The 12,854-nt window shown below is 33.9% G+C and overlaps 1 protein-coding gene and 3 pseudogenes across 1 annotated transcript; all 4 read right to left on the minus strand.

The window, feature by feature from the left end:
• Positions 1 to 1,168: 1,168 nt before the first annotated feature.
• On the minus strand, positions 1,169 to 1,973 carry LOC117915018 (annotated as a pseudogene).
• Positions 1,974 to 3,244: 1,271 nt separating this feature from the next.
• Positions 3,245 to 4,191, minus strand: LOC117914958 (annotated as a pseudogene).
• A 3,549-nt stretch (positions 4,192 to 7,740) lies between these two features.
• Positions 7,741 to 8,778, minus strand: LOC117914876 (major allergen Pru ar 1-like). Its single transcript, XM_034830390.1, has 2 exons — positions 8,502 to 8,778; positions 7,741 to 8,305 (listed from the first exon to the last, which is right to left on the minus strand). The coding sequence occupies exons 1-2, from the start codon at positions 8,683 to 8,685 to the stop codon at positions 8,010 to 8,012; spliced, it is 480 nt and encodes a 159-aa protein (XP_034686281.1). The 5' UTR covers positions 8,686 to 8,778; the 3' UTR covers positions 7,741 to 8,009.
• A 1,740-nt stretch (positions 8,779 to 10,518) lies between these two features.
• Positions 10,519 to 11,430, minus strand: LOC117914925 (annotated as a pseudogene).
• Positions 11,431 to 12,854: the final 1,424 nt, after the last annotated feature.

The following is a 12,854-nucleotide window of genomic DNA, read 5'->3' on the forward strand; positions in this document are numbered from 1 at the left end:
CTTATAATATGGAAATCATGGAGATGTGAAATGATAAAAACAAAATAAAGGATCAAATATGGAATGATTGGTAAGTGTTATGTATTCAATGTAAGGTCAATTTGAACTTGTTCCAAACTTTTGATTTTCTCTTTTTCCAAAAATACACATGTACTTCGAGGAATCATTTATGTGAAGGTCACCGTATAATGCATCCCACTGATTAATGCTTGTTTTTATCAAAATACAGTTTGAGCAGATTGACATTGTCAAAAAAGTCAAAAAAATTCCGAATGTATCAATATTGACTCCTAATTATAATGACCTCACTTGGCAAGGTTGAAAGGGTAAATCAAATTATGCTCACATATCATTAATTGCAGTCAACAATGGATCAAGTAATTGCAGTCAAAATTATGTACTTTTGGTTCAAGGGCAACCTAGCTTCAGATATTTGCATTTCAATTAATGGTCATGCCTTCTGCTCAAATGTCAATTTTATAGGGTACTGTTTAAACAATGGGTTCAGTTTACAAAGTACATTGAAAAATGCATGTCCACCATTTTGTCTTGGTAAACATTCTGTGCATTTGAATTTCTAATATGAGAAAGCATGTCCATTGCAATGTGGATCTTACTCTTTGATAGTCAAAGATATGAAAAGAGGAATTGGACTTTGACTATTGCTCAAATTATAATGAAATAAATCAAAGAGTAAGTATATAATCTCTGGATTTACTTTGCTTTTAATCACAAGTCTACCACCCAAGTCATTAATCTAAGACACGGTGTCTATAGTTTCTCTTATATCTTGACTTAGTGAATAAACATTACTTCTTCCTTCTTATTAAATTAGGAAGCAGGACTGGGTGAAACCTCTATCCAACTTCGAAATTAGATAATCAATTAATTATATAGCAATTTTTACAAATAAAGATAAAGATGGTCTCTAACTAATGTACTTCTCTCAATTTGTTATCACCATTGGCAATAATACAATTGCCTGCAGTTTTAATTTATTCCACACATTAAGCCATGTTCATGAAAAAAGTTTGAATTTGATTATTTGTTCTCAATTAGAACCATCACAAACAAACTTTTGCAGGCATTTGTGGAAATTTTCAGATTAAAATAATTACTAAGTCATACCAGATCATATATTGCTTAATGAAAATATGATTTCTTTTATTCCAATCAAACATTACAAACAAGTCAAGAAAGTGCATGCATACAAATCTTATCATCTCTTTTGGCCAAATAAGAGGAACATATATGAAAACCACACCTTAAAGTGATGATACTGAAGACACAAGAAACTAATTACAATATAGAACATTTCATTTAATAGGCATCTGGATTGGCCAGGAGGTAGGCTTCAACAGCTTGAACAGGCCCTTAGCCTTCTCTTTGCCAGCCTTGATTTGGTTTTCTGTGATCTCAAAGTCTCCTTTGGTATGGTACTTGCTAGTGCTCTTGCACATGGTTCCTCCATTGGGAGAAGCCACCAACTTGACCTCATAAGAAATTGATTCAAGGGTGCCCATCAAAGCATCACCCTCAATCACACTGTAACTGTATGTGAAGTTTCTCTTGTCTATTCCATCAACCCTGTTGCTTCACATAATTGAATTGGCTTCCTGCATATATACCAACGAGTTTGGTTAGTATTTTGAAGTGCTTTTTCCTGCATTTAAAAGCTAAAAAACAGAGTATGAGAAAAAACAAAAACTTATGATGCATGCAGGCTACCTTCACCAAAAGTAATCTTCTTAATAGATCCAGGCCCTCCATCACCTTCAATGATTCAACACACTTAATAGCCTGTGGAAGGATCTTGGGAATGAGGTTGTCAGAGTCAAGGATAAAGGCCTTGAACATCTTGGCTGGTGGATTGAAGAAGTGATCTCATGCTCATAAGTGACAACACCCATGATGCTAGAGTTTGAAAAGTGATCAAAGGAGGAGGAGGAGGATGAGGATTTGGTTTGTTGGGAGTGTTTTGGGGTGGGGAGATGTGAGAACCAGGGGGTGATATTTATAGATCAAGAAGAAGGTTCCCATGTGTGAGGCTTCCCCAGCATTCAAGCTACCCGTTATTTTCAAAATAGGTGCTTCTGAGAAGTCTACAATGTAATCCATCATCATTATTATTATTTACATAAATGACGCTTCTTGGGGTTGGAGCCAGGCCTCCAAATTTGATTCCAAAAAATGGTCTATTCTTGATGTTGAATAGAACTGAAAAAAAGGAATCATAGAGAAGTAAAATATAAAAAAAGAAAAAATAAATAAAAAAAATCAATGGAATGATTGTTGGTAAGTGTTGGAGTACTGTAGGATACCGGAGGTTAGATGAGAATACAAATACTTGGCTTAGAATTGAGTTTTGATACACGTACAGTGACAAAATTATGGATATGAAAGTTGAACTTACAGGTAATAAACATGTTTTTGGCTTGGTTACATCAAAAGAGTTTGAGGAAAGTGACCTTGTTGAAAACTGTCCCAGGGGCCCCAGCCTGCAGTATACCATTGATGTCATTTCCCTATTATACAAACCTTGCTTGTTTAAGATATAGTGCTTTAACAATAATTTATGTTAATAATCTATTGAAGGTCCCTTCCTTTTTCAACCGAATTCACTTGCCGGTTTCCATTCTTTGTACCAAATTTCAAAGTAGGAATGCCTTCTAAATTTTCCTTTCATATTTTACTTCAAAATTTTTAATACTCCATCCATGTTTTTCGCTAAAGAAAATCATTTTTAAACATTTGTAATACTCCATCAATCTAAGACATGACCTTGTGCATAGAAATTCCCTTAATTTCATCTTGACTTAGTGGATGAGCATTCACTCTCTGGTCTTTAATTTCTATTAGATTATTAAGCATGACTGATTCTTTTCTATTAATAGAGCAAATTGAGTTGACAAATAAAGATGGTATCAGCTGTTAATTATGATAATACTCTCCATCGGTTACAAATGTTCGTAAACAATTGATGGCCAAAATGTGAGGAATGTATAAAATTTGTCCAACTGATTCTTTTTCCACAGGAAACCATTTTAATGGAAAAGTTTGGATTAGGTGTAAGTGGGTGAATGGAATTCTAGGTGAATCTTAATTTGATAGATAATTTGGTAGTTAATCTCTTCTGAGTTCGAGCATCTTATTCAAACTTTAGAAGATTAATTAGTGTGAAAATTTGTCATTCAATTAAAAGCAATACTAATTGAGATGATACTAGTTAGTCAAATGTTGAGGGATGAAAAATTGATTTTTCATTGGGTTTATGAAAATAATACAACAAGCACCTCATTCCAATCAAAGATTACAAGCAAAGTGAAGGAATTAATTACAACCATACAACTCTTGACATCAAGCCTAAAGCCTTTTTGGCCACATAGGAGAAACATATATGAAAGCCACACCTTGAAATAATGATATTGAGACACAAAAGACTCATATAAAGTATAGAAAATTTTGCTTAATAGGCATCAGGATTCGCCAAGAGGCCGGTAGGCTTCAATAGCCTTGAACATGCCGCTAGCCTTCTCTTTGCCAGCCTTGATTTGATCTTCTTTGATATCGATTTCACCTTTGGTATGGTACTTACTGGTGGTCTTGCAGATGGATCCACCATCAGGAGATGCAGCGAACTTGACTTCATAAGAGATTGATTCAAGGGTGCCCATCAAAGCATCACCCTCAATCACACTATAACTGTATGTGAGGTTCTCTTTGTCAATTCCGTCAACCCGGTGCTTCACATAATTGAATTGGCTGCCTGTACACCAAGAAATTAGAAAAGAGGACACTGGTCAATCTATTGTTATGCTTATCACACCATACAAGTGAAAATTTAATGTTTCCTCAACATCATGGAAGTGTTTTGATTACTTTCAAAAGGTAAAGACAACATTTTTTTTTTATTAGAAGAAAGGGAAAATGTACTTTTCGAAGTCAAAAGATTATAAATGAACTAACCTTCGCCAAAAGTAACCTTCTTGATGGTTCCAGCCCCTCCATCTCCTTCAATGATCTCAACACACTTAATGGTTTGTGGCAGGATCTTAGGGATGAGCTTGTCGACATCAAGGACAAAGGCCTTGAACATCTTGGCTGGGGGGATTGAAGAAGTGATCTCATTCTCATAAGTGATAACACCCATGATGTTAAGATTTTGAAAATGATAAAACGAGGAAGAGAAGAAGGATTTATTGGTTTGTAGGGAGTGCTTTGGGGGTGAGGAGATGTGATAACTAGAGGATGATATTGATAGTCCAAGAAGAAGGTTCCCCCGTGTGTGAAAGTGTCCCCAAAATTCAAAGGTTAAGGTGATCCGTTACTTAATTATTAGAAACTTCTGAGTAGACTTCAAAGTAAACCATTATTTTTACAATAAAGAACTACTTTTGGGGTGTGGATGGTGGCACAATCGGCTCTGAATAATAATAATTTGAATAAATTCCATGATACTGTATTTAATCTGAAAATGATGTGAGAAGAATTAAAAAATGGATGAATTGAATTGGTAAACTTTTTGGAGTCTAGTGGACTGAAGCCTAGAGACGAGGTATTTGTATATTGGCAAACCATTACAAAATTATGGAAATCATAGAATTTTGGGAGCAGTTAATGTAAATACTTAATTTTTTGGCTTAATTAATAGACAATTAGCATAAGAAAGAAAGAAATCATAGCAATTGGTCACTCCTAAAAATTTTCCATGGAGTTCTCTTCACATCTCTTTCCAACTACAGTTGTAATCGATAAACAATGACTTCAAAAATAAATAATTTTATATGTCCATGTCTATATACCTTTATATCATAACTAAAAACTTTAACTAGCCTTTAAATGTGTGCAAATTTTGCTTACTATTTTTAATAATTAGTTGCTGTAATTTTTGGTTGTCACATAATTGTTTTCATTCCCACCTTTAAGGCATTTCTCTCGAACATTTATCCATTGAGAGGCTTAATTTGTGAAAATACCTACCTACTGTTCTTCAACTTTGCAATATTTAACATGAATTACTCTTTCTTTGACAAGTTCTCTAATTAGGAAATGAAACTGGTCTTGAATATGCTCCTCCATGAAATATTGGCTCCTTAGTAATTAAAATGGTTGAATTGTTGTGACAAAACAAAAGTGTATGCTTTTCTTGCTTGTGATTGATGTTCTACCAAAGACCTTATACAATTAAACAATTAATTAGGATCTAATTTGGATTAGATTAAGTGACTGAAACCCATATGAACTCAAGTCACTTAAACTCAATTAGAAATCCTATAAATACCCTATAGGGGTTAGGGTTTCTATCATTTTTATTTTCCACCATTCAGAGAGAAAGAAAATAACCTCTACCCTCCTTTCTTCCTTATCGGAAGTGTGTCAAGAACAAGATTGAGTTATCGAACGAAAAATCGTGGGTTTATGAGACTTCCAACAACTTCAATGTCATTTTCAACAATTAAAATTTAAGGTTTTGGAATATCCAAACCTAAAGGTTAATATTTTAATCATAAAAATCAATTTTTCGAAAAATTGATATTGCTTTTGTTGGTTAGATCTAAGATGCCAACAACTTCTTAGAACTAAAGTTGCAATGTATTCAACTTCATTCGTAGAAAGAGCAACAATGGGTTGCTTCTTTGACCTCCCTAAAGATGCCCCACCTCTAATAGTGAATACATAAGCAATCAAATGTGCTTACTTTTGCTATCATCAAAGCTTCCTTCCATTTCTCTACCAGTGTAATACACAAGATCAATTGGACCATTGGTTTGATAGAAGATACCAAGGGATGCTAATCTTGTTTATTGCATATGTAATATATGGTCTTGTTCCTATTAAGTACATCAAATTCCCAACCAAGCTTTGGAACATGATAGAATTGACAAGTCTTCCTTTGCCTTCATTTTTTAACTTCAATCCACTAACATATAGAGTTAAAATAAACTTTATATTTTCCATTTTGAATTTCTTCAAGATCACTATTGTTGTTCTATTGAATGAATGGTAGTATCAAAGAAAATCAAATAGGATTAAAATTAATTAAAAACTTATATATGTTCAAATAATTTAATCTTTATATAAGATGTTAAAATAAGTTAAATGAGTTTGAAATAGTATATAAAAATAATTTATGAACTTAAATTTTTTTTTTTCCTACATTTTATATATATATATATAAAAGTGATATGGGAAAGCAACATATAAACTCAGTCAAAACATGCTAAAAATATTTACAAATGGACAAGGGCCCTTAAATGAGGGGAACAAAATCAGAAATAGTATTAACAAACCCTTCATCTCATTTCAGGTCTGCTCTGCCATGATGATTCCCATATAGCCTATTTACTCACCGTTTTGGTAATTAATTTTCTAACGACCAATTTGGCAAAACAGTAGACGCTTGGAATTTATTCAATAATGGCTAGCTCAATATGATTCCCATGCATACTTTTAAGAGTCATAGAAATAGAGACAAACCCCATGATCTCCTTAATTATAATGTGAAATGATCAAGGAAGAAGTAGAGTAAGAAATGGATTAACTAGGAAAGTGGGAAAGGATTTGGAGTCTAGGAGACCAGTCTGTACACCATTTGTGTACATTCAACAGGAATACAGGTGGGAAAACCTTCAACAAGAATACACAGCACATGGTTTGATATGAAGTTTTGGATTTACATGGCATGGCAAAATTATAGTGGTTTTAGTTGAATATACTACACATCAAATATTGTAAATCAGAAGTTGATCATTGACTGTTGACAGTCCTTAAAATATGCTCCAGTCCAGAGATTTGTTTTGTTTTGTTTGGCTAGACGTTGTTGTAGCAGGGACCCATTTCTTAAATGGTTACGAATATTTTTTCCTTTCCAGTATGAAAACCATATCATAACCATAAGAGATCTATCCTTTGATCAAATCAATGTCAACAGTGAGAAAAGAATACTTTCCCCTTCATTCAAATGATAATTCTTTAGAAAAAAAAAAATGCTTAAAAAAAAAGGAATATAACTGGATAAACGTACATTTTGATCCTCTGGTTTCATGCTGGTAGTTTATATAATTTTGTGTTACAACAATAAACAAAAATTTGAAAAGGATGTGTCCATTTAGCAGCGGTTTCAAAAACAATTAAAAAAAAAAAATTTAGATTGTTCTTAAAAATAATTTTTAATTCTTTTTAGAAATAAAACTTCATTTGAAAACTCAAACATAAAAAATAATTTTTTTTTAGTTAATTCTTTGTGAAGATATTATACATTTATGTAAAATACAAAAATTCTTAAAATATTATTTTTCTATTAAAATTGCTCAAATTTATTCACATTTTTTTTCCCAAAAGAATGTTTTATTCAAAATTGATCAAAATGTCTTTTAAGTTGAAAAAACTATTTTTGAAATCAATTCCTCCTAGACTTTTTTACAAGTTCATTTAGTTATTTGTTTTATGAATCCACAACCCAAATTATCTAAATTACGAACTTCTAACTCATTGCTAGAGTTAGACTGCAAGTAGATACTACTTCCTTCTCATTAATTTTTTTTTTTTAACTCATCTCATGTATTTTTTTTTATTGGTTTTACCTTAAATTAGGTAGACCAAGGGTCCAATAGTGGGACAAATATTTAATGAAGTGTCCTAAATTATTTTGTTTGGTTGTCTGAAATTAGAGGTTTTTCTTGAAACTCCATAAACCTTGCCAGGAAATTTGAAGACTAAAAGCAATATTGAAAACATATATGCAAAATTAATTCCTTGGTAGAAATAAATATACCACTTCATCTCTTTAAGATAATACAAACTATTTGTTCCAATCAAAGGCTACAACCAAGTTGACGGATCACATTCAGGAAATATTATTCTCAAGCCCAAGGCTGTTTTGGCCATATAGCAGAAAAGACAAATATGTAGAAGTAAAACCTTTCACCAATATATATATATATATATATATATATATATATAGATATGGGGAGACACAAGAGACTAATAATATCTCAATAATATACTGCTTAATAAGCATCAGGATTTGCCAAGAGGTAAGCCTCAATAGCCTTGAACATCCCAGAAGCCTTTTCTTTGCCAGCTTTAATTTGCTCTTCATCGATCACTGCATCATCTTTTATGTGGTACTTACTAATGTTCTTGCAGATGGATCCTCCATCAGGAGATGCCACCAACTTGACCTCATAAGAGATTGATTCTAGGATGCCCATTAAAGCATCACCTTCGATAATACTGTAACTGTAAGTGAAGTTCTCTTTGTCAATCCCATCAACACGATGTGTCACGCTCTTGAATTGGCTGCCTGCATGTTCATAAGAACACTCGTTACTTGTCTGGCTGATACGATATCATGCAAAAATGATGAATGCTTATGGAGTTCCCTGGCGAATTACTTCTCTTTAAGCTTAAACAAAACAAGTTTTGCTTTCAAAGAGTGAGAAAAGTGACATAAGATGTTAGGCATAAAGTGCCAAGTAATTAATATAATGCAAACTGACCTTCACCAAAGTAGATCTTCTTGATGGTTCCACGCCCTCCATCTCCTTGGATGATCTCAACATTCTTGATAGCTTGGGGAAGGATCTTGGGAATGAGGTTGTCGGCATCAAGGACAGAGGCTTTGAACATCTTGGCTGGGGGTATTGAAGAAGTGACCTCCATCTCATAAGTAATAACACCCATGATGCTAGAGCCTAATTTGAAAATGATCGAAGGAGGAGGAGGAGGATGCTTGCTGGGTTTGTAGGGAGTGTTTTGAGGTGAGGATATGTGAGAACTAGAGGATGGCATTTATAGATTTAGGCCAAGGGCTCCCTTGTGTGAAAGTGTCCCCAGTTTTCAAAGGGTTAAGGTGATAACCATTTTCCTGTTGGGTCCCTTCTACATAGTAATCCATCATTTTTCAATAAAAAAACTTTCGTCGGTGGGGTTGGCCAATTTGACTACAGATGGAGTTCTCATTCATATACACAAAAACGAAAACACAAATAAATTAAACCATCGGTCTATCTTATTTAAACCCAATATCTATTATCAAAATGTGATGAAACCGCCTTCGTACTCAAATTTCATTGATGATTAGAAATCACCTACAGCTACAAGTGCTTTACCTTCTGTGCTTGTAGCTTACAAGTAAATGATATGTTGAATACAACAGCTAACTGAGTCTTTTCCTTAGATACTGACATTGTAAAAATCAAGTATTCAAATTACTCTTGACCATGTAATTGGAGAGGGGGCTCTTTAAAAGTTATTTTTTGGAATGGTGAAGAATGATATAAACCCAGTCAAAACAGGCAAAAAATTTCTTCCAGTAGACAACTTCCCTTAAATAATTCAGAAATATTAGAATCTCTCTATCAATTCAAAAGTTTGGTGTTTCCAACTTGGCACAACAACTAGAAGCTTGGACAAATTCAATAACAACTGCAATGACTCCAAGCATTGACGACGACTAAAAATCTAGGCAAACAGCATTTCTGAACGGTAGTGCATGCAGTATTTACAGATTAGTAAATAACTTTAAGAGAGCTTTCAAAAATAATAAAAATTGATCTGTATGCCAATTTTGCATAACTTTCCACAAGAATACAAGGCTCACTTGGTTCCAAACAGAGATTTATACATGCTATGATAAAATTATTGATCTTACACATAACTTATGGAGTAACTCTATTTCCGGCTTAGTAAACTGTTCACTAAAAGAAAGATAAATTAGAAGAAATCGGCTATTTTTAAAATCTGCCTTGGCTTGGCAAGGATCAGTTTAAGTTGTAGATAATTCTTCTTAACATAATCAACCATTACAATCCACATCATTGATTCAACATGGTCCTTTAATCCATTCTTCCATGCCTTGAACTACATGTATGTGACCATGGCTACACTTCTACACAGTGAATAAAAGAACAGGTCCAAGTTTTAAATATATGCCCATGCATATTTCACCTTTTATGTACAAATAGCTAATGCATCTCTGATTCAGCATACTGTGTATGGCCATGCCCTGGTTCAAAACAAATTCTAATGATCATCCAGTTTCACAATGAATTTAAGAAATGATACAGCCATTTTTCTTAGAATTAGGCCCGGTATATGTACTCAGGTTTCTAGTATGATAAATGCCTGATCAAACCAATGTTAACATTCTGAGCAGTGAAGATTCTTTAAAATAAATATGAAAAATTGAAAGAAAAAAGGCAAATTAGAGTAGAATTAGATTTAGGTTGAGTTATATAGCTTGCTTAGAGTTTGGATCTTATACTACTGTCTTTGACCCTCTTCTTCTTTTCTTTTTCTTTTTTTTTTTTCCAGAATATTGTTGGATTGCCAGTGGATATTATATTCCTTTCATCCTTCATTGACTTGATCAGGGATCTGAATAAATACAAATAAATAAATAAATAAAGAAATTTGAGGTTTTTCCGGACATTCAGCCATTCTATTGAAAATACAGAAAATTTGCTTGAAATTTTTTGGATTAGAAGCAATTACCCGAGGATAGCAACTCAAATATTTCTTAATGATTAAAAGATTGATGAATTTCATTATACTTTGTGAAAAATACAACAATGACATTCATTGCAATCTAACATTACAAGTCCAAGGATCATGCATGGTAACTCTTATTGTAAAGCCTAGGGTTGTTTTGGCCATATGCAGAAACAATATAAAATCCACACCTTTAACTGATGACATGAAGGGAGACACAAGAGACTAGTACTATATTGAATATGGACCACTCTGTTTAATAGGCATCAGGATTTGCCAAGAGGTAGGCTTCAACAGCCTTGTACATGCCCATGGCCTTCTCTTTGGCAGCCTTGATCTGGTCTTCTGTGATCTCAATGTCCCCTTTGGTGTGGTATTTACTGGTGTTCTTGCAGATGGATCCTCCACCAACTTGACCTCTTAAGAGAATGATTCAAGGGTGCCCATCAAAGCATCACCTTCGATCACACTGTAACTGTAAGTGAAGTTCTCTTTGTTGATCCCATCTATCCGGTGCTTTATGTAGTTGAATTGACTACCTGAACATAAAAGAAAGAAAAAAAAAATCTGTTGTTAGTTACTCCATTGTGTAACATATAATATCATGCCAGTGGATTTTTATGCTATTGTCCTAATGGCATTTTGGAAGAACTTCTATTACTTTTAAGAGATGAAAACAGAATAAGGTTTTTGAAAGGATTATTCATACAGTGCTGATGAATCATGATAATGCAAACTAACCTTCACCAAAAGTAATCTTCTTGATGGTTCCCGACCTCCACCTCCTTCAATGGTTTCAACACGCTCGATAGCCTGAGGCAGATCTTCGGGATGAGGTTGTCGGAGTCAAGGACAAAGGCCTTGAACATCTTGGCTGGGGGGATTGGAGAAGTGATCTCCATTTCATAAGTGATAACACCCATTATGCTAGTGTTTAAAAAATGATCAGAGGAGGAGAAAGGTTTATTGGTTTGGAGGCAGTGCTTTGAGGTGAAGAGGTGTGAAACTAGAGGTGGTATTTATAGATTGAGGCGAAGGCTCCCTTGTGTGAAATTGTTCCCAGTTTTCCAAGGTTTGAGGTAATCCATTCTTTTCTTGTTGGATCCCCTGAAGAAGCTACAATGTAATCAATTAATTTCCACTAAAGAATTTTTCTCAGTGGAAAGGACAAGCTTTCATGTGAAGGTCTAATGCATGCTTTCCATTGTCAACCTGAGAAACTTACCATGCAGAAAACAGAACAATGGGCATTAATTAAGCCCATATCATGGAGTGTGAGAAGATTACATTTTTTTTTTTTACTAGGAATAACTTGAATGACTAGAAATTCTAATAGTCTGAGCAGCTTACCCCTTTTGTTTTTTTAACTAGTGTGAGAAGCTTATCCAAATTACTGCTCAGACCCTTCTTTCCTCTTTGTTTTAAAATACCCCTAGACTAGTAGACTGCAATCAAATATGATCTTCCTTTCGTCCATGATGGACTCGTTGACACACATTTGTTGGTGGTCTTTTCTATTAATTTGGAAGAAAAACCTGGTCTAACTATATCTCTGCTTTGCCTTCACTTTACCAGTCTTCATTTGTTAGTCACTATTACAAATTCTGGATCAAAAACAGAGTGTTGAGAAAGAAAAACAGAGGAAAATGTCTATCTCATTGAGTTCAGATTTCTGTCCAGTACGGGATACAAAATGGCGACCTATCTGTAGCTTGGAGTATCACAACTACACTAACTACTCCAGCTCACCAAATAACAGAAAAGAAAACAATATCAATTGAATGGGAATACTAATTACATAAATGCCATAAGATTTAATAGTAAAAAACAGAGTGTTAAGAAAGAAAACAGAGGAAAATGTCTATCTCATTGATGTTCAGATTTCTGTCCAGTGCGGGATACAAAAATGGTGACCTATCTGTAGCTTGGAGTCTCACAACTACACTAACTACTCCAGCACATCAAATATAAGAAAATAAAACAATATCAACTGAATTGGGAATAGCTAATTACATAAATGCCATAAGATTCTAATAGTCAAAAACAGAGTGTTGAGAAAGAAAAACAGAGGAAAATGTCTATCTCATTGATGTTCAGATTTCTGTCCAGTACGGGATACAAAAATGGTGACCTATCTGTAGCTTGGAGTCTCACAACTACACTAACTACTCCAGCACATCAAATATCAGAAAAGAAAACAATATCAACTGAATTGGGAATAGCTAATTACATAAATGCCATAGATTCTAATAGTAAAAAACAGAGTGTTGAGAAAGAAAACAGAGGAAAATGTCTATCTCATGATGTTCAAATTTCTGTCCAGTACGGGATACAAAAATGGTGACCTATCTGTAGCTTGG

Source organism: Vitis riparia, chromosome 5 (assembly GCF_004353265.1).
Source record: "Vitis riparia cultivar Riparia Gloire de Montpellier isolate 1030 chromosome 5, EGFV_Vit.rip_1.0, whole genome shotgun sequence".
Lineage (NCBI taxonomy): Eukaryota > Viridiplantae > Streptophyta > Magnoliopsida > Vitales > Vitaceae > Vitis > Vitis riparia.

Excerpts from the sequence above, each read along its gene's own strand:
- LOC117914876 (XM_034830390.1), bottom strand. The coding sequence starts at position 8,685 with ATGGGTGTTATTACTTATGAGATGGAGGTCACTTCTTCAATACCCCCA. Across the intron at positions 8,306-8,501 it reads GAAGATCTACTTTGGTGAAG|GCAGCCAATTCAAGAGCGTG; the intron begins GTCAGTTTGCAT and ends ATGAACATGCAG.